A 27,306-nucleotide genomic window follows, 5' to 3' on the forward strand; every position below is an offset into this window, starting at 1 on the left:
CCAGAAAAACAAGTTCCAAGAAGAGAAAAACATAAAAGCCTTTTAAACATATCTATTGCTTGTTTATCCACTTTTAATTAAGCTGACTTTTAACCATAGTGCTCTTTAAAAAAGAAATCCTTTCAAATCTCTTATTACCTGACTTTGGTGGCTTCTGAACTTTACCAAAGGTAACCTCCTAAGTGCTTCAAAGGTAAGTGGTTTCTTTTCCTTTTCTTTTAGAAACTCCACAGGGTAGTTCAGAGAAAGGAAAATTCAAGAGAGGAAATCAAAAGCTATCTATGGGGGGAGGCGAACCTCAATGAATGGCAAAGTTACATAAATAAAAAACCAGAAAGGAATCATTCCAGAAGCCAACGACTGAACCCAGGTCACCACTGTCAAAAGAAAAAGCCTTAGCTACTGAGCTCTACAGCATTGAGCAGTTTCTATTACTCTTCCCAGGAGGAGCCTAGAGAAGCCAATTTCAAGGTTTCAAGGCTTCTAACTGCTCAAGAAAAAATGTTAGGATTAACTATGACATGAACCCCAAAATTCCTGTCCTCTGGATGTTGGAAACCAAAAGAAAGTATCTCCACATGGTCAGGAGGGTAAGCTCTTAAGGACACAAAACAAGACTGAGAAATTTCATACAGCATTGGTTTCAGGGACCCCAAAGTTGGTAACTGACCAGCCTGCCAAGCTGGCTTGAAAAGAGGGCTTAGCTGGGCGCAGTGGCTCACGCCAGTAATCCCAGCACTTTGGGAGGCCGAGACCAGCTGAGGCCAGGAGTTGGAGACCAGCCTGACCAAGATGATGAAACCCCATCTCTATTGAAAATACAAAAATTCACTAGGCGTGGTGGCATGCACCTGTAATCCCAGCTACCCGGGAGGCAGAGGTTGCAGTGAGCTGAGATCATGCTGCTGCCCTCCAGCCTGGGCAACAAGAGCAAAATGTGAAAGAAAGAAAGAGAAAGAAAAGAAAAGAAAGAGAGAGAGAGAAAGAGAGAGAGAGAGAAAGAGAGAGAAGAAAGAAAGAGAAGGAAGGAAGGAAGGAAGGAAGGAAGGAAGGAAGGAAGGAAGGAAGGAAGGAAGGAAGGAAGGAAGAAAGAAAGAAAGTGGGCTTATAGTGGTCCTAATCCATGTTCTATCCTGTGGTACTCCCCTCTCCATTACAGAATACGGAAAGACAATTTTTTTTTTTTTTTTTTTTTTTGAGACGGAGTTTTGCTCTTGTTACCCAGGCTGGAGTGCAATGGCACGATCTCGGCTCACCGCAGCCTCCGCCTCCTGGGTTCAGGCAATTCTCCTGCCTCAGCCTCCCGAGTAGCTAGGATTACAGGCACGCGCCACCGTGCCCAGCTAATTTTTTGTATTTTTAGTAGAGACGGGGTTTCACCATGTTGACCAGGATGGTCCCGATCTCTTGACCTCGTGATCCGCCCGCCTCGGCCTCCCAAAGTGCTGGGATTACAGGCGTGAGCCACCGCATCCAGCCCAGAAAGACAAATTATTAACACAAAGTACACTAGATTTGCTACAGCCTAAGACTAGTTTCACAAATCCTTTATCAGATACGTGCTTTTCTCCCAGTCTGTGGCTTGTCTCTGTTCTGCTCTTTAGCTTTAAAAGAGCAGAAGTTGGTAATTTTATTGAAGTTCAATGTAAGCATTTTTTCACTTATGGATTATGCTTTTGATTTTTGTTTGTCATTGATGTCAGAAACCTTAGCCCAACCCAAGTTCACAAAGCTTTTTTAATTGTTTTCTTCAAGAAGTCTTAACGTTTTATGTTCTACAGTTTAGTATAGATTCATCTTGAGTTAATCTTTGTATGTGGTGCAAGACGGAAATTGAAGTTAAATTATTTTGCATATGGATATTCAATATTTCCAGCATGATTTGTTTTGAACCTGCCCTTTCTTCACTGAATTTTTCTTACCCCTTTGTTCAAATTTTGTTCCGTTATAGGCAAATCTGTTCAGTTCTGCTTTCTCCACTCCGTTCAGCTGATCTTTTTGCCTATCTTTATGCTAATACCACACTCCGGATTACTGTAGCTATTTAATAACATTTCAGGTCAGATATTTCTCCAATTTCTTTTTTCCTTTTCAAAGTGTCTTAGCTATTCTAGGTTCTTGGTATTTCCATGTAAATTTTAGAGTCAGCTTGTCAATCCCTACCAAGAAAAAATTGTTTTTTAAAAGCCTGCTGGAAGTTTTACTGGAATTCAGTTGAATCTGTACATCATTTAGAGACAACTAAATCTTAATACTATTGATCCTCCAACCCGTAAATACAGTGTATTTTTCCATTTGTTTAGGTCTTCTTTAATTTCTCTCAGCAATGTTTTATGGTCTTCAGGATGGAGGTCTGGCATATGATTCATCATACTTATCCCTAAGAATTCCATACATTTATGCTGGTGTAAATGATATAATTTGTTTCAGTTTCTGTTTATTGCTAGTATATGCAAATATAATTTTTTTCTTTTCTTTTTTTTTGAGACAGAGTCTTACTTTGTCACCCAGGCTGAAGTGCAGTGGCACAATCTTGGCTTACTGCAACCTCTGCTTCCCGGGTTCAAGTGATTCTCCTGCCTCAGCCTCCCAAGTAGCTCCAATTACAGGTGCCACCACTGTGCCTGGCTAATTTTTGTATTTCTAGTAAAGAGGGAATTTCACCATGTTGGCCAGGCCGGTCTCCAACTCCTGACCTCAAGTGATCGGCCAGTCTCAGCCTCCCAAAGTGCTGGGATTACAGGCCTAATTTTTGTATTTTTAGAAGAGACAGGGTTTGTCATGTTGGCCAGGCTGGTCTTGACCTCAAGTGATTTGCCCACCTTGGTGGCATCCCAAAGTGTTAGAATTACAATCGTGAGCCACCACACTACACCTACTGAGTGCTGAGTGTTTTTTAAATCAGAAACAGATGTTGGGTTTTGTCCTTACTTTTTTTAATATGGTGAATTTTATTGATTGATTTTTAATTTGTTTTTAAATAGCTACGGTAATGCTTTTTTGGGTTAATCCCTGCTTAGTCATGATGTATTACCATTTCAATATAATTTTAGACTCAGTTTGCTAATGTCTTGTTTAGAATTTTTGGAACTGTGCTCATGAGGAGTATTGGTTTATAGTTTTCTATTTTCTTAATATCTTTGTCTTATTTTGGATCAGTATAAATCTAGCCTGTAGAATGAGTTGGAAATATTCCCTTACTCTTCCATTTTCTGAAAGAATATATATAATTGGTATCATTTTTTAAATGTTTGATAGAATTTCTCAATGAAGTCATCTGGCCCTTGAGTATTTTGGGAAGAAACATTTTAAACTACCAATTTAGTTTCCTTTTTTTTTTTTTTTTTTTTTGAGACGGAGTTTCGCTTTTGTTACCGAGGCTGGAGTGCAATGGCGCGATCTCTGCTCACCGCAACCTCCGCCTCCTGGCTTCAGGCAATTTTCCTGCCTCAGCCTCCTGAGTAGCTGGGATTACAGGCACGCGCCACCATGCCCAGCTAATTTTTTGTATTTTTAGTAGAGACAGGGTTTCACCATGTTGACCAGGTTGGTCTCGATCTCTCGACTTCGTGATCCACCCGCCTCGGCCTCCCAAAGTTCTGGGATTACAGGCTTGAGCCACCGCGTCCGGCCAATTCAGTTTCTTTAAGAGAGATAGTACTGTTCAAGTATTCCTTTCTTTTCTTTTTTTCTTTTTTTTTTTTTTTTTTGAGATGGAGTTTCCCTCTTTCACCCAGGCTGGAGTGAAGTGGCACGATCTTGGCTCACTGCAACCTCCGCTCCCCAGGTTCAAGCGATTCTCCTGCCTCAGCCTCCTGAGTAGGAGCAGCTGGGATTATAGGCATTGGTCACCATGCCTGGATAATTTTTATATTTTTAGTAGCGATGAGGTTTTGCCATGTTGGTCAGGCTGGTCTCGACCTCTTGACCAGGTGACACATCTGCCTTGGCCTCCCAAAGTGCTAGGATTACAGGCATGAGCCACTATGCCCAGCTGTTCCAATATTTCTTCTTGAATATGCTTTAGTAGTTTGTGTCTTTCAAGGAATTTGTCAATTATCTGTGTTGTTAAGTTTATTAGCATAAAATTCTTAATACATTCCATTATCATACATTAATGCTTTTTTTAAAATTATTATTATTTATAAACAGGATCTCGCTATGTTTCCCAGGCTGTTCTGAAACACCTGGCCTCAAGCAATCTTCCCGCTTCAGCCTACCAAAGCACTGAGATTATAAATAAGAACACCACATCTGGCCTTATATTTAACATCTGCAGTGTGTGTAGTGATGTCCCCTCTTTCATTTTTTTAAATTTTACTTTAAGTTCTGGGATACATGTGCAGAACGTGCATGTTTGTTACATAGGTATACTTGTGCCATGGTGGTTTGCTGCACCTATCAACCCATCATCTAGGTTTTAAGCCCCACATGCATTAGATATTTCTCCTAGTGCTCTCCTCCCCTTGCTCCCTACTCCCCCACAGGCCCCGGTGTGTGATGTTCCCCTCCCTGTGTCCATGTGTTCTCATTGTTCAACTCCCACTTATGAGTGAGAATATGCGGTGTTTGGTTTTTGGTTGCTGTGTTAGTTTGCTGAGAATGATGGTTTCCGGCTTCATCCATGTCCCTGCAAAGGACATAAACTCATTTTATCTCTGATATTCATAATTTGTGTTTTCTCTCTCATTTTCATGGTCAGTCTGGCTGGCTAGAGATTTATTGACTTTATTGATCTCAAAGAACCAGATTTTGGTTTTGTTGAACTTTCCAATGCTTTTATATTTTCTTTTTCATTGATTTCTGTACTGGTCTCTATTATTTCCTATTTTCTGTTTATTTTTGTTTAATTTTTTTCTATTTCTAGTTTGTCAAGGTGAAAGCTGAGACCATTGACTTGAATTCTTTCTTCTTCTCTAATATTGGCATTAAGTGCCCATTTCTTCTTAGTCCTGCTTTGGCAACATTTTAAAGATGTTGATACGTGGTGTTTTTATTTTCCTTAGGTCTCCATTATTAATTTTTAATTCAATTCCATTTTGGTCAAACATACATTGTTTAACTTGAATACATTTAAATTTATTGAAACTTGATTTAATACCCAGGGTATGGTCTATCCTGTTAATTCTCTGTGTACTTGACATGAATGGTATTCTGCTATTGTTTTGTTTTGTTTTTTGGTTTTTGTTTTTGAGACAGAGTTTTGCTCTTGTGGCCCAGGCTGGAGTGCAGTGGTGTAGTCTCGGCTCACTGCAACCTCTGCCTCCCAGGTTCAAGTGATTTTCCTGCCTCAGGCTGCCAAGGAGCTGGAATTACAGGCGCCTGCTACCATGCCCGGCTAATTTTTGTATTTTAGTAGAGATAGGGTTTCACCATGTTGGTCAGGCTGGTCTCAGACTCCTGACCCCAGGTGACCCTCCTGCCTTAACCTCCCAAAGTGCTGGGATTGCAGGCATAAGCCGCCATGCCCAGCCATGCTATTGTTGAACATATATTATTGTTTTAAAATATGGATGTGTTATAATTTACTCAACCAAAATTCTATTATTATATATTTTAGCATATTTCCCATTGCCTGCAATTATAAACCATACCAAGGTGGATGCTCCCATAGTTGAATCTTGGTGCACAACTTCATTGGTTATTGTCGTGGGTTGAATAGTATCATTACCAACATTCATATTCACCTGGGACCTCAGAAGTGACCTGATTTGGAAATTGGATTATTGCAGACGTAATGAAGTTGAGTTGAGTTCATACTGGATTAGAGTGTGGAAGCTATGTGAAGATACACAGAAAGACTCCGTGTGACAGTGGAGGCAGAGACTGCAGCTCCATGCCAAGGATGCTGGTAGCCACCGGAATCTAGGAAGAGTCCAGGAAGAATTCTTCCCTAGCAGCTTTAGAGGAAGCACGGTCCTGCAGACACCTAGGATGATTCACCCATAACCCAAGCACCGGAGTCTCACCATGCTAACTGGTTCACTGACTCTGATGAGTGTTCCAGTGATGAACTGGCATTTGAGGCTATAATGGCTTTTATAAATCCATAGCTGGTTTCAGAATTTGGCAGAGAAACCAAGCTTGAAAGCAGGAATGGCTGCTGTTGGTTGTGGGGAGAGCTGACCTGTTAATAACCACAAAAAAATAACTCTCCAGGCCGGGCCTGGTAGCCCATACCTGTAATCCCAGCACTTTGGGAGACCAAGGCAGGCAGATTACTAGAGGCCAGGAGGTTGAGAGCAGCCTGGCCAACATAGTGAAACCCCATCTCTACTAAAAATGCAAAAATTAGCTGGGCGTGGTGGCATGTGCCTGTAATCCCAGCTACTCGGGAGGCTGAGGCAGGAGAATTGCCTGAACCCAGGAGGCGGAGGTTGCGGTGAGCCGAGATCGCGCCATTGCACTCCAGCCCGGGTAGCAAAAGCGAAACTCCGTCCTGGGTAACAGCAGCGAAACTCCGTCTTAAAAAAATTAATAAGTAAAAATAAAAATAAAAATGACTCCCTCTTTAGTGTCCCATGGTCAGACCATATTTTTCATGCTATCCTTTTCACCTTTATTTTTCATCATTATCTTAACATCCATCCACATGATGCATCACTCATTCTGCTCCTCTTTTTTTTTTTTTTTTTTTCTAAGATCAAGTCTCACTGTTGCCCAGACTGGAGTGCAATGGTGCAATTTCTGTTCACTATAATCTCCGTCTCCTGGGTTCAAGCCATTCTCATGCCTCAGCCTCCTGAGTAGCTGGGACTACAGGCATGCACCACCATGCCCCACTAATTTTTGTATTTTTAGTAGAGATGGGTCTTTACCATGTTGGCCAGTCTGGTCTTGAACTCCTGGCTTCAGGTGATCTGCCCACCTCGGCCTCCCAAAGTGCTGAGATTACAGGCATGAGCCACTGTGCCTGGCCTCTGCTCCCCTCTTTAAGCCAGTCTTCAATTCAGCAGGTGATACAGGTGCCAGGCAGCTTGTGAGAGGAGAGAAGTTAGTCCTGGAAAGCTGAGGCTCCCAAAGAGCACTTTTCTCAGCCTTCCTTTTCCAGCCTTCTTTCTCGTTCTTCTTTGCCTTCTCTTCCTTTTCATTCTCCTTTGCATTCAGCTCTAGATGTCTTTTTCCGTTTTTGTTTTGTTTTGTTTTGTTTTTGAGATAGGGTCTCACTGCGTTGCCCAGGCTAGAGTGCTGTGATGAAATCTCAGCTCACTGCAACCTCTGCCTCCTGGATTCAAGTGAGTCTCAGGCCTCAGCCTCCCAAGTAGCTGAGGTTACAGGTGTGAGCCACATGCCAACCAGCTCTAGGTGTCTTGTCTGGCTTCTGATTCCTGGGTCCTGGGGATTGCTCAAGACAAGCTAGAAGAGAACTGGGGATTTGAATGGCCGTACTTAGCACTGTCCCTATGTGCCTGTGGCTATATTTAAACATTGTTTCTCTTCTTTATCAGCCTCCGTGAGAGTTGGTGCTGGGATTAATTATCTAATGTTTGTAAAGCATTTGGAAGTTGATCAATGCTAATTATTATTACATTGATAGCTTGTCCTTTGTTCTAAACACCTAGCAACCTAAGGCGAAACAGACTTCAATTAAAAAGTTGAGATAAACGAGATCTCCAACACAGAAGCCTTCCTGGCCCTTCTTCCTTCTTGAACTTTTTCACTTTGTATTCTCTGTCCCTTACATCCAGACCTTCCTTCCTGCTCATTGGAGCTGGGAGAAATCGTGTGCTTCAGGTGAGCAACTGGGGCAGCTGAACATTTTGAGTACCCATCATGTAGGAAGTTTTATATACGTTGTCTCATTTAATCATCAAAAACACATGCATGGGAGGCCATTCTCAGCATGTGACACATCATCGAACAAGTGCTTAGAGAACTTAAGTAAGCTGCTCACGTCCCTCAGCTGGGAAGTGGCAAAGCCAGATTTTGCAGACACGCTGTTTGGCTCTAAAGACTGTGAGTTCAGGCCAGGCATGGTGCCTCATGCCTGTTTTTTGTTTGTTTGTTTTTTTTTTTTTGAGACGGAGTTTCGCTCTTGTTACCCAGGCTGGAATGCAATGGTGCGATCTCGGCTCACCACAACCTCCGCCTCCTGGGTTCAGGCAATTCTCCTGCCTCAGCCTCCTGAGTAGCTGGGATTACAGGCATGTGCCACCATGCCCAGCTAATTTTTTGTATTTTTAGTAGAGACAGCGTTTCACCATGTTGACCAGGATGGTCTCGATCTGTTGACCTCATGATCCACCCGTGTTGGCCTCCCAAAGTGCTGGGATTACAGGTTTGAGCCACCGCCTGTAATCCCAGCACTTTGGGAGGCCGAGGTGGGCGAACCACCTGAGGTCAGGAATTCAAGACCAACCTGGTCAACAAGGTGGAACCCCATCTCTACTAAAAATATAAAAATAAGCAGGGTGTGGTGGTACCCCCTCCCCCCCATAATCCCAGCTACTTGGGAGGCTGAGGCAGGAGAAATTGTTGAACCCGGGAGGTGCAGGTTGCAGTGAGCCAAGATCACACTACTGCACTACACTCCAGCCTGGGCAACAGAGTGAGACGCTGTCTAAAAAAAAAAAAAAGACCATGAGTTCTTCCTGCCACATGTACTCAAGTAGAAGGTGGAAAATAAGTATGATAGGAACAGTGAGTTGGTATGAGGTGAAAAAAAGACCCACATATTGCTTTTTGTTACAAAAAGAGTCCACTGAACAAAGAGCTGTAAAGCAAGAATCCTAGTAGCTGAAGCAGTTCCAGCCTTGTAGCAGGGAATTTTAAACTTAAAAAGATAATTGGATTTTGAAGTTGAAGAGATGCTAGCAATAATTTAGTCCCACCCCATCAATTGGCAGAGGAGGAAATTTTGACCCAGCAAAAACAAGTAATTCTTGCCCAGGCTCACTCAGATCTTTAATCTGATGGTCACTATCCTTATCTTAATATAACAGTAAAAAAAATGGCTATGATTTTTAAGGCAGACCGCTTTGTAAATCCTGTAGCTACATGAATTCACTTAATCCTTACAATTCTGCCGAAGAGACAATAGTATCATTCTTTTCTTTGGAAGAACCCACAAAAAAGGCACTGAAAGGTTCTAGTAAAACTATCTCTCTGGAAATAGTGTGAAGATTCTAGGTTCGTGGTTTTTTTCTTTTCTTTTCTTTTCTTTATTTTTTGACACAGAGTCTTGCTCTGTCACGCAGGCTGGAGTGTGGTGGCGCAATCTTGGCTCACTGCAACTCCACCACCTGGGATCAAGCAATTATGGCACCTCAGCCTTCCGAGTAGCTGGGACTACAGGGCATGCACCACCATATCTGGCTAATTTTTGTATTTTTAGTAGAGACAGGGTTTCCACCACGTTGGCCAGGCTAGTTTTGAATTCCTGGCCTCAAGTGATCCGCCCACCTCAGTCTCCCAAAATGCTGGGATTATAGGCATGAGCCACCACGCCCTCCCAGATTCTAGGTATTTTAGAAGAGACAAGATCAGTTTTCAAACTGCATTCCAAAGATTAGTAGCAACCCCACTCAGAGGCATGAGTGGTGCAAGGATGAAGACATAAAGTCTCAGAGGTGCTAAGATCCCCACCAGGAGGCAACCCTATATAGACTGTGTTTCAATTCTTTTGCATATTGTTTAAGGACTTGTGATTTAATCTGGACAGAGAGATTATTGAATTTAAAGAGTTTGGAAGCCACTGAACCGGATGATTTAGGAGACCTGTCTCAAATTAAGGACATTTCCATAATCGTTACCAATTACTTCTTACCCCACCTCTCAATTTCTGGCCATTTTGTAAACCTTTTCTTTCATGTTCTGTGGAAGTGAATATGGGGACAAGATTGAGTTCTGTGGAAGTGAATATGGGGACAAGATTCAGCTCACCAAAATTTTGCTTCAGAAAAATTTCAGAATTGAATGTATTATTCCCCTGTCGCCTTTCCTTCACCCTTTTTCACTAGAAATCTGATCCGTTCTTGAGAAACTGACAACTGCTGCACTGAAGGCAGGAAGCCAGGCAGAAGATGGAAATCACATCTGTTTCAGGCATCATGTATTAACAAAATGCAGACACATCTCCAAAACTATCGTATTCATGTCAGAATACCTTTGGGTGCCGGGAATACTGGATTTGCAATGCATGTTGTCACTAGAACAAAAGCACAAATACTTGAGCCTGACAAAAACTGGTCTTCAAAGGCTTGAAATAATGAAGCATATGTAACACAACATATAGCTTTTAAAACCCTGTTCTTCAACATGATTATTTCCCCCCTTTGGAAAGTCATGTGTTCTCATAGGCAGCCTTCCACCTTCAAGCATTTGAGTATTTAATACATTTAAAAGTATTAAAATGACAGCTCTGCATACAGGAATAGTGGAATGTGCCCGCTCCAAGTATTCTCACAGCAGAGTTTGCCATATCCACACAGGGCTCTTCAATAAACTGCAAAATGTTTTAGGGCCTTGGGATTATTTAAACCTGCATATACCACTTGACACATGGGAGAGTCTGTGATTCCACCAGTAGAGGGGTTTGCATTATACTGTTGGTATTTACTGTTGAGGCTTATTTTGCAAACTTAATATTGTTTTTGAAGAATGATGCTCAGTTGCATTCACATTTAAATGACTGATTTTGGTCAAAGTTAATGGGTTGCATCTGACTAGGTAAGTAAGATAGTCACATTGGGAGGATCATTTGTAGCTTCTTCAGTCCTATTTAATGAGCTGGAAAAGTAATTTACTAAGTTTAATGTAGAAGCTAAAAAAAATTTATTCTGAACCCCAAACCCCAAAACTTTATGCCTTGAGACCATAGTTTATTCACCTTGCAGGGTCTGGTACATTGCCTTCTCTAAGAATTCATTTTGATCTGTTGAAGATGCTGTTGTTCTGTTGGAAAAAGCCCTTTCACGAAAGCAGTAAGCTAAAGCTAGCTTTTCAAATATGCATAAAATGCACAAAGTGAGGAATATGTCAAGCAGTCATTCATGTTCTAGTATAAATAGCTTTACAGCAGCGGAGTGGGGGAAGGCACTTCTTCAGAAACACAGTTATTGTTTGGAATTGCTGGAAGGGGGGCATTAAAATATAAAGGTGATCATCAAGCAGTGAGTTCTTCCTGGGAGAACTTCGGAAAGGATGGGAAGAAAAGGTATGGAAATTGTCAGCACCAAGGCTATTCTTGGCTTGTCTTATGATTTTTCCCAAGGAAAGTCATTGCTTTGTCATAGTGATGCCATTTCCAAAGGACAGCATTTCTGACATGTTCAAAAATTGGTGTCTGACACGATTTCCCCATCCTGTGTTTTACCGAGGTGTTACCATCTGCCAGCTACCATGCCAAGCATATTACACACACTTGTCTCGTTTAATCCCCACTTAGCATGATGAGGTAAGTGCTACTTAGCAGGTACTTACATGACGCTTATTCTGCACTGCATTAAGCATTTCTACACATTTTAGCTCATTTAATCTTCCAACCACCCTCTGCTTTAGGTACTATTATTCCTCATTTTACAGATCCAGAAATTGAGATACAAAGAAATCCGATGACTTGCCCAAGACCCCCACAGCTAGTAAATTGGGTAACAGAAATTTGTGTTCAGGCCTGCTAGCTCCACAGTTAGCACTCAAAAACCACTGTTGTATCTGATATTATCCTTATCAGTAAGGAAATAGAAGCACAGAGAATACCTTGTCCAGAGTCATACAGGCAATAAATAACAGACTCAGATTTAGGCAGCCTACATGTAGGACCTGCAAAACTTAACTCTTACATTATTCTACAAATCTTCTGTACTTTGATCACTCATTCCTCATACTAGGATGTCAGCTTAAAGCAAGATCACACACATGCTTCTACCTCTGTTCAGTTCCACTGTGGCACTTAAGATATAAAGTATTAATAAGACTAGAAAGGGAAGAAATTAGCTTTATCGCTTATTTATTGTACTGTCTAATTTACTTTGATTCTGAATGGATTTTTGAGTTGTGATTTGTTATGACACCACTAAATCTTGGATTAGTTGTCAGTGTCAAAAGCAATCTTAACCTCATCTGGAACAGTGTTTCTTTAATGGGCATAGGAAGATTTTGTTAAAATGCAGATTCTGATTCAGCATATCTGGATGAGCCTAAGACCCCTAGCAAGCTCCCAGATGATGCTAATGTTACTGGTACATAGTTCATATTTTGAGTACCAAGGATTGAGCATTCATTGAGTTTTTAAACCAAGATTAAAGATTTATCCTAGGGCCCAGAGTTCAAATGGGAAGGAGAGCATTTTTATAGATGGAAGAACATATAGGAAGTTTGTGAAGGGCCAACACTGGGCCAAGGAGATGGTTCATGAGATAAGAGCTGAGCTACATGGATTCTCCAGATTAGAAGGGGTTAGAAGATCATCTGGTCCAATCCTACTGATGCTTGAATTCTTTCTCATTCCTGCCAGGTCATCTTAACTCTTGAGTTAATGAATTATGGGTGGTGAATGGAACTGGACATTCAACAGAACCAGAGAACTTTCAAGATGGTGCCTGAATCACAGAAACAATCTAAGAGCAAAAGACTAGGGGAAAAGGCTGTGATGCCTCAGTCTGGGTAGATATTTGTCATCATAGTACATTTTTCAGAGCCTTTATATATTTATTCAAAAACTTTTTAGACCTTACCATTTCATAATTTTTAAAAAATGCTACTGTACCAGAGAATCAGCTTTAAGTACGTATTCCCCCAGGCATTTGCCTCCCACTGTGAAATAAATATTCAGTGCTGACTGGCAGGTGAGAAACAGTGACAGATGTGTGGCAGCTGGGCTGCTTCTTGGCTGTCCTGACTATGCATTTCAGGGCCTTGAAACAACAGATATTTTCAAGGATCAGGAATCATGGGATCAAGACAAGGTTCTTTCCATTTTGGTTTTGCAACCAAACCAAATGACACTCAGGGTATTGCTGAATCCTCTGATTAGGGGGATGCCAACTTCTCTTAATCTTCCTTTTCTCAGGCTGTCGTTTGACAGTTCTCTGCTTTCTTTCTCAGGTGCCAGGGGAGAGTGAGAAACAGTGGAAACCAGCCCTGGTTGTGCTGACTGAGAAAGACCTTTTAATCTATGACAGCATGCCACGGAGGAAGGAAGCCTGGTTCAGCCCGGTTCACACATACCCTCTTCTTGCCACCAGGTAGCCATGACCTTGTGTTTGGTATGATGTGTTTCCAGGTGGATACTATTTTAATCAATTACAATGAGCTCAACATGTTGTATTACTGCTCACTATGGCAGCAGGGGCTGTGAGCTCCTTAAGAATATAGCCACACATTTTTAGCCACATCGATTAATGATCATTTATGGCCAAACATGAAGCAACAAGACAAAGACAAAGAACAAAATACTCACCCATCATTAAGGAACAGTGACATCTGTGAGATGGTCCTCACGTAGCCACCTTCTTGGGTCTCCATCTCATTCCCTTTGAAATGAACTAGACATATGTGTTTGCAGTCTTGAAGTCCAGGAAGAATCACCAAGCACGGCTCTTCACTTGGTGGCACAAAAGAATGTTTTATGGAGATGCTCTACTGTGCTTTCTTAGGCTTGTTCAGCAGGAAATCTTGTAACAAGTTCTTTCTGTTACATGATGCTTCCTGTGGAAGTGTGGCTGCCAGGTTCTGTTTTTTAGGTCCTTCAATGCACATTTATTATTCATGTGAAATGCATATTTAAAAAACATTTCATTGAGGTATTGACATGCAAAGGTATGTACATATTTAATATATACAATCTGATAAATTTGGAGATAAATATACACCTATGAACCATCATCATAGTTGATACCATAAACAAACCCATCACCTCCAAAAATTTCCTCCTCTATATTTTATCTTTTGTGATACCAACATGTAACATAAGATCTACCCTCTTAGCTACGTTGTAGGTATGTAATACCATGTTGTTAGCTATAGGTGCTATGCTGTAGAATAGATCTTTAGAGCTTATTCATCTTGCGTGACAGAAATTTTGTGCCCTTTGGACAACACATCCCCACTTCCCCCTCCCCACTGGAAAGCACCATTCTATTCCCTGCTTTAAGAGTTTCATTATTATTATTTTGTTTTATTTTTTTTTAAAGATGGGGTTTCACCATGTTGGTCAGGCTGGTCTTGAACTCCCAACCTCAGATGATCCGCCCACTTTGGCCTCCAAAGTGCTTGGATTACAGGCATGAGCCACCACGCCCAGCAAAGAGTTTCATTATTTTAGATTCCTCACATAAATGGGATCCTGCAGTGTTTGTCCTTACATGTCTGGCATATTTCATGTAGCATAATGTACTTCAGGTTCATCCATGTTGTGAAACATGGAAGGATTTCTTTATTTTTTAAAGCTGAATAATACTGGATTATCTGTAAATCCCACACTTTCTTTATCCATTCATCTATAGATGGACATTTGGAAGCATCATATTTCCTGACTTCAAAATTTATTATAAACCTATAATAATCAAAACCTTATGACACTGGCATAAAAATATATAGATCAGTAGAACAGATTGGAGAGCCCAGAAATAAATTCACCCATCTGTGGTCATCTGATTGTTGACAAGGTTGCCAAGAATGCACAATGGAGAAAGGATATTCTCGTCAATAAATGGTGCTGGGAAAAATATGTTTTGCACATTCATATGCAAAACAATGAGCCTTATTTTACACCCTACACAAAAATCAACTCAAGATAGATTAAAGACTTAAAGGTAAGACCTGAAATGGTAAAACTTCCAGATGAAAACATAGGGAAAAATATCCCTGACATTGGCTTTGGCTGTGATTTACTGTATATGACATCTATTGCACAGGAAACAAAAGCAAAAATAAATAAATGAAGCTACATCAAACTAGAAAGCTTTTGCATAGCAAAGGAAACAGTGAACCAAATGGAAAGGCAACTTACAAAATGGGAGACCTCCTACCTAATTAAAGGTTAGTAGCCAAAATATATAAAGATTTACATTTCAATAGCAATAAATAAACCTGATTTAAAAAGGACCTGAACAAACAATTTCTCTAAAGAAGACATACAGATGTCCAACAGGCATATGAAAAGGTGTTTAACATCACTAATGATCTGAGAAATGCAATTCCAAACCACAAGGAGATACCATCTTACAGCTATTAGGATGGCTATTGTCAAAAAGACGTAATAAACAAGTATTAGTTATCATTTGATAAGTAGGAACCCTTGTACACTGTTGGTAGGAATGTCAAATGGAGAAAAGGAAATCCTTGTCTACTGTTGACAGGAATGTCAAATGATGCAGCCACTCTGGAAAACTGTATGGAGATTTCTCTAAAAATTAACAATAGAACTATAATGTGAGCTAGCAATCCCACTTCTGAGTTTATATTAAAGAGAATTGAAGTTAAGGTCTTAAAGAGGTAGCTACACTCACATGTTCATTGCAACATTATTTACAGTAACCATGCCATGAAATACAGTTTTATTATTTATTTATTTATTTATTTTTGAGACAGAGTCTTGCTCTGTTGCCAGGCTGGAGTGCAATGGTGCTACCTTGGCCCACTGCAACCTCTGCCTCCCAGGTTCAAGTGATTCTCCTGCCTCAGCCTACTGAGTAGCTGGGATTACGGGTGTGGGCCACCACACCTGGCTAATTTTTGTGGGTATTTTGTTTGTTTTTTCAGTAGAGACAGGGTTTCACCATGTTGGCCAGTCTGGTCTTGAACTCCTGCCCTCAGGTGATCCGCCTGCCTTAGCCTCCCAAAGTGCTGGGATTACAGACATTCTCAGCCATTGCACCCAGCCTGAAACACAGTTTTAATGTGTTTTATCCCTGTCCCCTTCTTTGAAAGCTTATATCCCAAAAACAGAAATGAGTCAAACCCAAGTCTGGCTTTCAAGTAGCTGACATTTCCCAGACCTGACTTCTGTTGCCAGCTCTTTTTGTACGTGCTTTATAACAGTGAGCTATTTATACGTGTGTTTCTTTACCTGCAAGCTAGGCATGATAAAGTAATATTTGTGGCCTTCCTGGTATAGTGCCTGGCAATATTGTGCTCTTGAATGTCTGTTGAATGAATTATTGAACAATGTGAGACAAATGCTGGAAGGAGTTCAGTCCAACAGACACAGCATAGTGGACAGAGGTTTGGAGCATCTGACCTGAGCAAGATGTAGACGGAAATAAGCTAGGTTCTCCATCCAGGAAGGACTGAGGTGCCAAACAGGTTATGGTCAAGGGTTAGCTGGCTGCAAGGAGGAGAACGAGATCCAGTAGCAGAGCGAGAAGTAACACAAGATTAAAACACCAGCAGTGAATAGAGCTGAAATTTCAGAAAAATCCTTGTCACTTCCAGTCATGGTTGATAATGAAGACCAGTAGCAGGGGCGGGGCAGGGGGTTCAGGTTAAAGATGGAAATTACTGGCCCCAGAGGTGAATAGAGGTTTTCAGGGATAAGGAACCAGGCCTAGATCACTTTTAAAAAATACAATTTAAAAGTAATTTAATATTTGAAGCTTTCAAGCTTCAAAATGTTTGGAAGAATGGCTATTAAAGTATAGTACATCTTTGTAATAAAACCTCAGTAATCATGGCCGGGTGCCCTGGCTCACTTCTGTAATCCCAGCACTTTGGGAGGCCAAGGAGGGTACATCACCTGAGGTCAGTCAGGAGTTTGAGATCAGCCTGGCCAACATGGCAAAACCCCATCTCTACTAAAAACACAAAAATCAGCTGGGTGTGGTGGCACATGCCTGTGGTCCCAGCTACTTGGTAGGCTAAGGCAGGAGAATTACTTGAGGCCGGAAGGCAGAGGTTGCAGTGAGCCGAGACTGTGCTACTGCACTCCAGCCTGGGTGACAGAGTGGGACTCCATCTCAAAACAAAACAAAACAAAAACCCCAAAACCTCAATAATCATAATACAAATACCCTTAACTACACACAAAGACTTAGGCTGTGCCTTGGGGCTTTGGGCCTATGAGAATGTAGCCTAGTTGCTATTGCTTTCTCTACTTTGCATCCATAGTCCTCATCCATGGGCATTGTCTTCAGATTCTGAGACATTCCACAACTGAAACCAAAGAAAGATTAGCCCACAGTTACTGGATCCCAGTTACTAAGAAGGAAAGTTGGACTCTTGCCTCTTGAAATGATTTTCAGAAACAAACGTTGAAATAAGGTAGTTTCTGCAACTCTCAGGCAACATGAAAATAAAATTTACCCTGGTACACAGCTTTTTTCTCATAGTTTCTGGGCATTATGAACCATGGGGGCTGCTTTTTCATTCATTCATTTGTCAATCAACATTTATGAGTCATCTACTATGTGCCAGGAGTTATATAATTGGGGCAAGGGATAAAGAGGTGAAAAAATTCAAACATGTGAACCTGGCATGATCTGGAACAAAGCATGTTGATATGCAGGAACATGTAATAAACCATTTGCAGTAAAGACAACAAAAATTGCTAAGTTCTGCCTGGAGAGTGGTGGAGGACTCCTTGCAGTAGAGGTCGTGTTGAATTGAAGCCTGAGAGAGAACTCACCAGAAGAACAAGGGAGGGTAGCCTAGTGAGGGATGTGGGCATTCCTGGCTTAGGGGAGTTGCAAGCCCAGAGCTCATGCAGTGCTGCGTGGCCCAGTTAGAGCACCACATACAGCCCTGGAAAATGAGGGGAAATGAATTAGATACTCACTAAGTACCCAGCACTTGACACAAGTTACTGCCTACAACTCATGTATCTATTCTGCAAGGCCTATGATAGTGTGCCCGTTTTATAGATTAGGTACCTGAAGCTCAGAAGAGTTCAGGAATCATCCCAGGTGGTGTAGCTTCTGAGGATGGAGGTGGGATTCCAGTTCTGGGACAGTGTGTCACTTGTATACCTGTGCCTTGGTACCACTGGGGGTTGGCACAGAGGTGGGAGATGGGGAGGAAGACTTTTCATTAGTGTATCCTTTTCTACCTTTTGAAATTGAAACCATGGGGAGCGGCAGGAGTCAGTGGGGGTAATAAGAGTCATGGATGTGATCTGGGGAGATATTTTTACATTTGGCATCAAACAACGAATGTCCAAGGAGTGACTGCTGAATCCAAACAATTTTACAGTGATCCTGAATCCCTTGTAAAGAAAAATGAATAAATAAAAATAAAACCAAATTTCTGTGAGGATACAAAGTACTCAGCCACAGAAAGAGGTCAATTGCTCCCCAGGAGTCCCTCTCTGTTTTTTCTCAGCTTTCCTGTTGTGTAACCAGGTTTAGCTCTGGGACTCCAACCCCCTGGTAAGACAAGGAGACTGAGAAGGGCTCTGCCTTCTGTCTGGTTCTTCAGAAGCAGAGAAGCCATAAGGACCGAAGTGACAGTGAGTTCTTGAGCAAGCGCTCCCAGGAGAAACCTGGAAGGGAGGAGGGGAAGGACGGCCAAGAGAAAGGAGCCAAGGAGCTAGGATTTCAGGCAAAGTCTCAGCCTCAGCCTGACTCTACAGGGGGTTTGAAAGCTAGACTGCTTAGCGTGGGAACCACTAGCCACATGTGGCTATTTAAACTAACTGAATTTAAGTAAAATTTAAAATTCAGATCATCAGCCTCCTTAGCCAGATTTCAAGTGTCCAATAGCCACCTGTGGCTAGTGACTACCATTTTGAACAGCACAAATCTAGAACATTCCCATCACCACCAGAATTCTTTCAGACAGCACTTCCCTAGGGCATGTAAATGACCCCTTCCGAATTTTTCCCAACTCAGGCAAGTGACTGAACTTGTGCATTCCTGCAGCAGTCCACGGACAGCTGAGGCTGCCTAGAGAGATGTCATCTCACAGGTTCTTCAGGCTTCTGCAGAAGCAGGGAAGTCCTAAGTGTGATTCCTTAAAAGCAAAGGCCCCAGGAGGGAAGGGTATGCAGAAACAGTAAATGGGACCTGAAGAGGTTTGAGTGGGGCACTGAAGGTGTCTGTTACAGGTTCGCAAGTGACAGAGATGCCAAGTCTGAACTGAGAGTAAAGCAGATGAATAGCCTAAACCCATAAGCCTGCATCCAATATGCAAACAGGAAATGGAAAACTCCTCAGTGCGTCACTGTGGTCATTTAGAACAGAAGATGCGGGCTGGGTGGGGTGGCTCACATCTGTAATTTCGGCGCTTCAGGAGGCTGAGGTGGGCAGATCACCTGAGGTCAAGGGTTCAAGACCAGCCTGGCCAACGTGGTGAAACCCTCTCTACTAAAAATACAAAAATTAGCAGGATGTGGTGGTGCATGTCTGTACTCCCAGCTACTTGAGAGGCTGAGGCAAGAGAATCGCTTGAACCTGAGAGGTGACAGTTGCAGTGAACCGAGATCACGCCACTACACCCCAGCCTGGGGAACAGAGCATGACTCTCTCAACAATAAATAAATAAATAAAAATTAAAAAAAAGAACAGAAGATACAGTAAAAAATAAAAGTCAGTGTCTACGATGCAGCCATAAACAACCAATTGTAATAGTTGTTCCCTCGACTCACTGTCCCTCTCCCAAATTACCCAGCCTAACCCCTGAACTGCAAGAGGAAATCTTACTCTGTGTGTGTATTAGCCCTTTGAGGAATGATACAATTAGCCCTGTAAGGATTGCCCTGGTCTCTGGCTGGTAGCCAATAAGGCAGAGTATGTCCAAGAACTTAGGGGCACTGGCCATTCATTCTCACTCTATCCCCTTGAAGTAGTAGGTGCGCTTTTGCCTGCTCCTGGGAAGCAGCCTGGAAATGACAGAGCTGGGAATTTCTATCCTAGTCTTCCTTCCTCATCTCCCTCTTTCAGAATCCCTATCTGTGAAACACATTCAGTGAATGCCATTGTCTCCAAAAAGCCAAAGGAAAATACACTTTGTTTATATATGTATGGTTTTTGTTTGTTTGTTGGTTTTGGTTTTTTTGAGACAGAGTCTCGCTCTGTTGCCAGACGGGAGTGAAGTGGTGTGATCTTGGCTCACTGCAACCTCCGCCCCCTGGGTTCAAGCGATTCTCCTGCCTCAGCCTCCCAAGTAGCTGGGATTACAGGCATACACCACCACATCCTGCTAATTTTTGTATTTTTAGTAGAGACGGGGTTTCACCATGTTGGCCAGGCTGGTCTCAAACTCCTGACCTGGGTCCAGAGCAAGACCCCGTCTCTTAAAAAAAAAGAAAAAGTTTACCTGAATTGAACCTTAGAAAAAAAAATTAGAAGAAATTAAAAAAAAAAGAGTAGATTAATCCTGTAATGAAGTAGTTGCCGGCCCTTATCCGGCATAGATCAAGGCCAAGTGCTTTATGTGGATTCTGTCAGGGTTTGCAAACCTTGCCCAGCATGAGAATTACCTGGCTGTTTATTAAGGTTCAGGTCTTCAGAACCCTTCCTTGGGTATTCTGGCTTAGGCTGGGGTTGTAGATGATGAGAAGGTGATTTTAACAAGCATCAGGAAAATGTTTCTCAGGGTTACCACATTCAACCCTCACAACCCCATATGGTTAAGGTTTTATTCCTATTTCACGTATCAGTTAGCGGAGGAACTAAGTAGTTAAGGTAGTTACCCACAGTCATGCAACAGTAACAGTAAGAGGTGGACCTGAGATTCTGTTTCTACCTTCTGATTCTCATCTGCTGTTCTGTGCAGCTTCCTAAGAGCATGTCCTTATTTCCTAGAGTTTCAATGGCTCTTGGAATTTGCTGAGTGTATCATCTAGAAGTTTTCTCTCCTGACAAATAAATGATGCAATAGGTAGCCTCCTATTCCAGCTAACAATCAAGGGAATTGTTACCCCTAATCATACAGAGTGAGGACAGAGTTGTGGATAGAATCAGAGACCTAGCATTTCTGGCTTACCCGGCAGCAGGAATACCATCTGGGACTGTTAAACAAGCAGATTTTCAACTCCACTCCAGACCAGCTGAATCAGAAACTCAGGGGATGGGCCCGGTCCATCTTTGATTTTAACAAGCCTCCAGGTGTTTCTGACACGGGCTACAGTTTGAGAAGTATTGATTTAGAAGATTGTGTGCTGCTGCCTCCCATCTTCTCAGGGGTTTGTGGTGCATCCAAGTGTATTTGGGGCTGCTATTACAAAATACCTTCACCTGGGTATTTTATAAATAATAGAAATGTAGTTCTTACGGTTCTGGAGATTGGAAGGTCCGAGATCAAGATGCCAGCAGATTTGGTGTCTGGTGAAGTCGTGTTCTTGGCTCCATAGATGGTGCCTGTTGCTGTGTTCTCACATGGGAGGATGGGCAAAAAGGGACTAACAGATTCCCCAAGCCCAAGCTTTTTTTTTTTTGAGACTGAGTCTTGCTCTTGTTGCCCAGGCTGGAGTGCAATGGTGTGATCATGGCTCACTGCAACCTCTGACTCCCAGGTTCAAGCAATTCTCCTACCTCAGCCTCCCAAGTAGCTGGGATTACAGGTGTGCACCTCCACACCCAGCTAATTTTTTTTGTATTTTTAGTAGAGACAGGGTTTCATCATGTTGGTCAGGCTGGTCTTGAACTTCTGACCTCAAGCAGTCCACCCACCTTGGCCTGCCAAGTGCTGAGATTACAGGCAAGAGCCACTGTGCCCAGCCAGCCTTATTTTTCATAAATACACGTAGTAGGACAAAATGACTGTCAGTCTCCTTTCTCTTCCCTGTAACAGTGCTAGGGAGCTTTGTTCAGTCTTCTCTCTAGCACAAGAGGGAATGGCCAGGACTGTAGCCAGTAGGAAACAGGTTTCTTCTAAATCAAGTTATTCCCTCAAAGAGTTCGTAGTTGATTTGCTTCTTTGCTTGCGTTTTTCTTTTTAGGCTCAGGCACAACTAATTTATGTTTTTCTGGAAGATAAAAATTTGATTGTGTTTCATAGAAGTGGCACCAGAAATGCTCACAACATGCTCTTGGTGTCGACTGCCATGCAGAGATGTTTACGAGCAGACATCTCTCCTCTCCCATTGCCAAACTTTGATGGTGCCCCTGTGAGTCCACTGATGGTACGATTTATAGCAGTGCACTTGGGAAGTTTGCAAACATGTTGTAATTTTAGTGATTCTCAACCTTCAGCTTTTTATGAGTCCTTGGGAAAACGTTTTGTGCTTAGCCAAAGTTTATTTGATATTGCTGAACATTTAAAAAAAAAAGGTACTCTCGCTTGTATGGAGTGTTGTTTTTTTTTTTTGTCACTGCTGTCATAATTGGCAAATGAGATGGGTCTACAGAGAGTGAGGATTAAGGTCACATTATTTCTGGAGTTACAGAGAAAACTTCACCCGGAAATTCTGCATACCTAGTCCCAGTGGCTGGTGGGAGTTTTGGGAACACAGAGCTTGTAAAAAGTGACGCTGCTCCGAGCCCGGTTCATTGTCCCATGGGCTTGAGAGAAGGATGTGGGGTTGCCTTGAAAGGACAAATGAAGAATGTGCACTTCTCTACCCACAGACCACTTGGGAGCCAGGCATGCCAAGCATTTCTGCCAAACTTGATGGGTAATCCTTGGTGCCTAAGCAACTAACCATTTCTAAGTGCTCAGAGTAGTTGCTGCCTCAGGCTAACCTCAGAAATTTTACGGACTCTTTTCACTAGAAAGCTTGGCCAATTGCATTTGGCAAACATTAAATTACAATCAGCCTGTGGTTTCCATGCTAACCCTGGGAGACATCCTCACTCTTGGAGAGAATATGGGACATATTTTATTGGCATTGCCTGGGGTGGCATGAAGAAATTTACATGTCCAAGAATCTACACACTGTCAAACTGAAAAGTGTGGGGTTTGCCTTCCACACCCAGCCATCCCATTTGTCTCCATATATCTCGTGATCTTCCTAGTGTCTGGCCTCCTGTCCTACCCTCCTGCCAAGCAGGAGCCCCTCAGGAGTGGTGGGCAGGAGACAAGCACAGTGAGGAGATCCATGGACTTTAAAATCAGACAAACCAGGAGTTGAATCCTAAGACCTCTACTTGTAATGCGATCTTGGGCAAAATACCAGTCTCTCAGAATCAGAGTCTCCTCATCTGAACAAAGGGGGCGGTAGTGTCTTCCATTTTATACAGTGATTGATAGGACTGACTGAGATAGCATATGCACATATTAAGCATATAACTGAGATACAAGTGATTGATAAGTGTTAGCAATTGTTAAAGACCAGAGGAAATAATTGAAATTAAAGTAATTAATTTGACATATTTGACTCTGCAGATAACGCTGCATTTTATCTGGGAATCCTAGTGTCTTAAATCATAGTAATTGAGCTCTAAGTACTGAGGTTAATGAAATTGTTGGCTGTTTGGAGAGGCTGGGGAGGGTGGGATGCAGTCAGGAGACTGGAGCATCTTAGCACACACAGGAGAGCTAGCTCTAAATGCTACTCTTAACAGCTCCACATATAGGAGGCCTGCAAATGGCTTCCTCCTTGGGGCAGGAATGTTCATTTCAGTTAGAGAATCTCAACGGGTTCCTGTCAGTGGCCAACTTTGTAGCCAGGGCTGATGGCTGGAGAATTTCTGAAAGCAGGATGAAACAGAGGAAAAGCCGAGTGTTATGGCAGCTGCATGTTCAGGTTATTTGCTCGTGGTTTCCATTTTCCAGTAAAATAGGACTGATTTTAGTCATTACCATACATGGAGACATTCTTGAAGGTCTTTTTATACTACGTGTTCTACATACACAATGGGACATATGTTGACCTAAGTAAAGCATAGTTAGATAAGAGAATATATATGAGTTAATTAGAAGATTCAAAAAAATTATGTAAAAAGTATAGCTCCAATAGTGCTAACTAATAAAAAGACCATTAACCTCAAAGGAAAAATTTCCCAAGACATGATTGGACTATTATGACATGAGAATATCCATCAGATTATAATTCTTGTTTACCTCTGGAGAAGAGCAGCAAAGGGATCAATTAAACCCGTGGATGACCTGAAGTCTGCGTAATACCCTTTTCCTTCAGTTTCTTTTGTTGTCGTTGTTGAGGCAGAGTCTCACTCTGTCACTCAAGCTGGAGTGCAGTGGCATGATCTCAGCTCACTGCAGCCTGTGCCTCCTGGGTTCAAGTGATCCTCAGCCTCCTGAGTAGCTGGGATTACAGGCATGTGCTACCACACCCTTCTGGCTTTTGTATTTTAGTAGAGACAGGGTTTCACCATGTTGGCCAGGCTGGTCTCAAACTCCGGACCTCAAGTGATCCACCCGTCTTAGCCTCCCAAAATGCTGGATCACAGGCATGAGCCACTGTGCCCAGACTCCTTTTCTTTTTCTGTTTCTTTCCTATGTGTAGTTGGTGAGCTGGAGTTTGGCCCTTTTTTGTGTGTGATAGAAAGAGTATGGACTCTGTAGTCATATAACCTTGGGTTAAAATTCTCGACACTAACTGTGGGATCCTGAGCAGCTACTTCGCTGCATAGAACCATGAATTCCTTGTTTATAAAGTGGAGCTCATAATACCACTTTCAAAGAAGCGCTGTGGAAATTAAATGAGATTATACATCCACACAACCTTTCACGTGGTGAACATCCGCTTTCCTCTGTCCATAATAATACCGGCAGATGGCTGTGGCAGGTCACAAGGCCATGGAGAAGGGTATGGAGGACAGTCACTTGTCTCTGGAAATCTACCTGGATAATACCACTGAATAGTTAGGAATTGACTCCAAGCTGTTCTGCTGCTTATTCACCTGTACTAAGTTGCTCGTTTCTTATAGTCAATGTCCCTCAATATCAATTTTCTGAAACATGGGACCTTCCCTGACTTTCACCACAGACTCTCCTTTTATGTTAAGATAAAAGGAGTTTACTTATTTATTTATTTATTCATTTATTTTTGAGACGAAGTCTCGCTCTGTCGCCCAGGCTGGAGTGCAGTGGCGGGATCTGGGCTCACTGCATCTCCCGAGTTCAAGCAATTCTCCTGCCTCAGCCTCATGAGTAGCTGGGATCAGAGGCACCTGCCACCACACCTGACTAATTTTTGTATTATTAGTAAAGATAGGGTTTTGCCATATTGGCCAGGCTGGTCTCAAACTCCTGACATCAGGTGATCCACCTGCCTGGGCCTCCCAAAGTGCTGGGATTACAGGCATGAGCCACTATGCTCCACCTAGATGAAACGGGTTCAGAAGATATAAATGAGGCAATTGATTGGCTATTCCTAACTGGGGCAAATGATGCAGGGGTGTAGAGTGTTCCTAGGAAGCTTCTCTCACCTGACAGTTTGGTTCTTATTAGTGATTCTTTGACCCTCACTACTTTCCTGAAGGGTCTGTTGACTCCCAGACTCCATTAGGGGTGGCCAGTGGATGAAAGTACTTAAGACTGCCAGAACCATGTAAGGGATGTGGCCAGTTGTTTTTTTTTGGTGGGCGGGAGGGGTCTTGAATTGTGGCATCTGCTGGGAGATGCTAATTACAGCAATTAAGTAAAATGAGGATGTAATATTGCTTAGCAAACCAGTTACCTAATATGTAATTTTACTAATTTGGCTGAATCTGTGTGTTGTAACTGTGTTTTAATTAAGGATATTAATAATGTTTTTGTATGAAACATTTTATGCAACATTCTGTGATACCTCTCCAGAATTAAATTAATGCATAGGCATTTCTTGAAAGACAGGTTTTTGGGGATTTTGTTTTGTTTGGTTCAAAACTAGTCAGGTTCAGGCGCATATCTGAAGACCCAGAAACAACATGCAATCTGATATGTCAGTTTTCAGTGGAAAGAGAAACACTTGGCCTCATGTTCTGCTGGAATGAGTTCCCCAAGGTCTTGGACAAAGGTTTGACCTAAAAGTGGTCCTAGCATGCAGCCAGCCTGAGCCTCATGGAATTCACCACTTTGGGCATTTAAAGTAATTTAATGATATTTTATAATTTCTTTTTATCTTAGTTAGGCACCCATTTATGTACAAGTCTTTAAATTGGATCCATGCTGGGCATACATGTGCAATCTTAGCAACTTCCACTTTTTTGAAAAAATAGGCAACTTCTATCCTCCAGACCAAAAGAAGGTAACTCCACCTCCCTAAACAACCCAGTTACTACTGAAAACACCAGTCACCAAAGATAGATTTAAAAGAAAAAGCAGGAAATAGATGTTAGGCTGTTCTCATAAAACATCTAATCCCAGTTACCTTTCAAGATCACTATTTTTAAAAGGCTGAATTAATCTGGAAATTAGCATGTAGTGGACATAAATCCAAGTTCTTTGGATTTAGCATTAGCAACTGCTTTGTGTGGCTGAGGGGCTGAGAGCGGGAGAGGAGTCACAGAGTAGTCATTAACCACAAACTTCTTAAGAAATTGTTCTCTTTGCATTCTAGCTATTCATTTAGTCATTCATTTAACAAATACTGAGTGCCTGCTATGTGCCTAGAACTGTTCTAGGTGCTAGGTATACAGCAGGGAATAATCAAATAAAAATTTCTAGCCCGGTCAAACTTACGTTCTAATGATAATAATGGCCATTACTGTGTATTCGGTGCCAAGCACTGCTCCGTGCAATATTTATTTATTAACTTATTTAATTTTTCCAACACCACCATGAGGTGACCACATTATTATCCCCAGTTTGCAGTTAAGGAAGCTAAGCCATGGAAAGTGTAAGAAACTTGCCAAGGTCACATGATGTGTAGGAGAGCTGGGATTTGAAGTCAGCTATCTGAATGTCTGCTGTACCTCCTCCTATCTATGGCTTCATTCAGCTGCCCCTCGTTGATGATATTAAACGGTCCTATTTATTTTTTCACTTATTCACACTCCTGGCTAATAGGAAATGTAAAATCTTTCTGGGATTTATAGCTTTGCTTCCAACCAGGGGAATGTGTTTCTGAATTTTGTACCTAACCAGTTTTGTAAGGAACAAAGCATGTCCTTGGGTTTCTCAAGCAGTTTCAGATAATATTTAGAAATTGGGTGTGAATTGCAGCTTGAAAGCCCATCCCAGGGTGCCAGTATTTTTTTCTAGCTGGGTAAGAAAGTTATCTCCTCTTGGGAGACAGCGTTTTCTTGGTTGCCATAGTTTAGTTCTTGCCTCAGATAAGAGACAGATGGTCATATTTTTAAGGATACACAAATAGCTTCAAATGTAAAATAATTGAAATATAAATAATAGCTATTTCAGAGTCCCCCTGAGACTGCAGATCAGGACAGATCTTTGGGAAGAATCTTGGAAGCAATGTAAAAAGGCTGTTCCTGGCAGAATGGAAAAAAGCCAGGCAGACAGAGTTTAGCCCTTACCTTTTCAAATGATGATTTTTGAAATCTTAATGTCCAGTGAACATTTTCTGGGCTTCCCAGAATCTGGCTTCAG

At 42.0% G+C, this 27,306-nt stretch overlaps 1 protein-coding gene across 1 annotated transcript in view; it reads left to right on the forward strand.

Annotated features, from left to right (window-relative positions):
* Positions 1 to 27,306, forward strand: part of SNTB1 (syntrophin beta 1) — a 282,625-nt gene that overhangs the window by 233,336 nt on the left and 21,983 nt on the right. Inside the window, exon 4 of the mRNA XM_035276820.3 lies at positions 13,045 to 13,184. Coding sequence (XP_035132711.3) covers positions 13,045 to 13,184 — 140 coding nt within the window. The remainder of the gene's footprint in view (positions 1 to 13,044; positions 13,185 to 27,306) is intronic.

Source organism: Callithrix jacchus, chromosome 16, assembly GCF_049354715.1.
Source record: "Callithrix jacchus isolate 240 chromosome 16, calJac240_pri, whole genome shotgun sequence".
Lineage (NCBI taxonomy): Eukaryota > Metazoa > Chordata > Mammalia > Primates > Cebidae > Callithrix > Callithrix jacchus.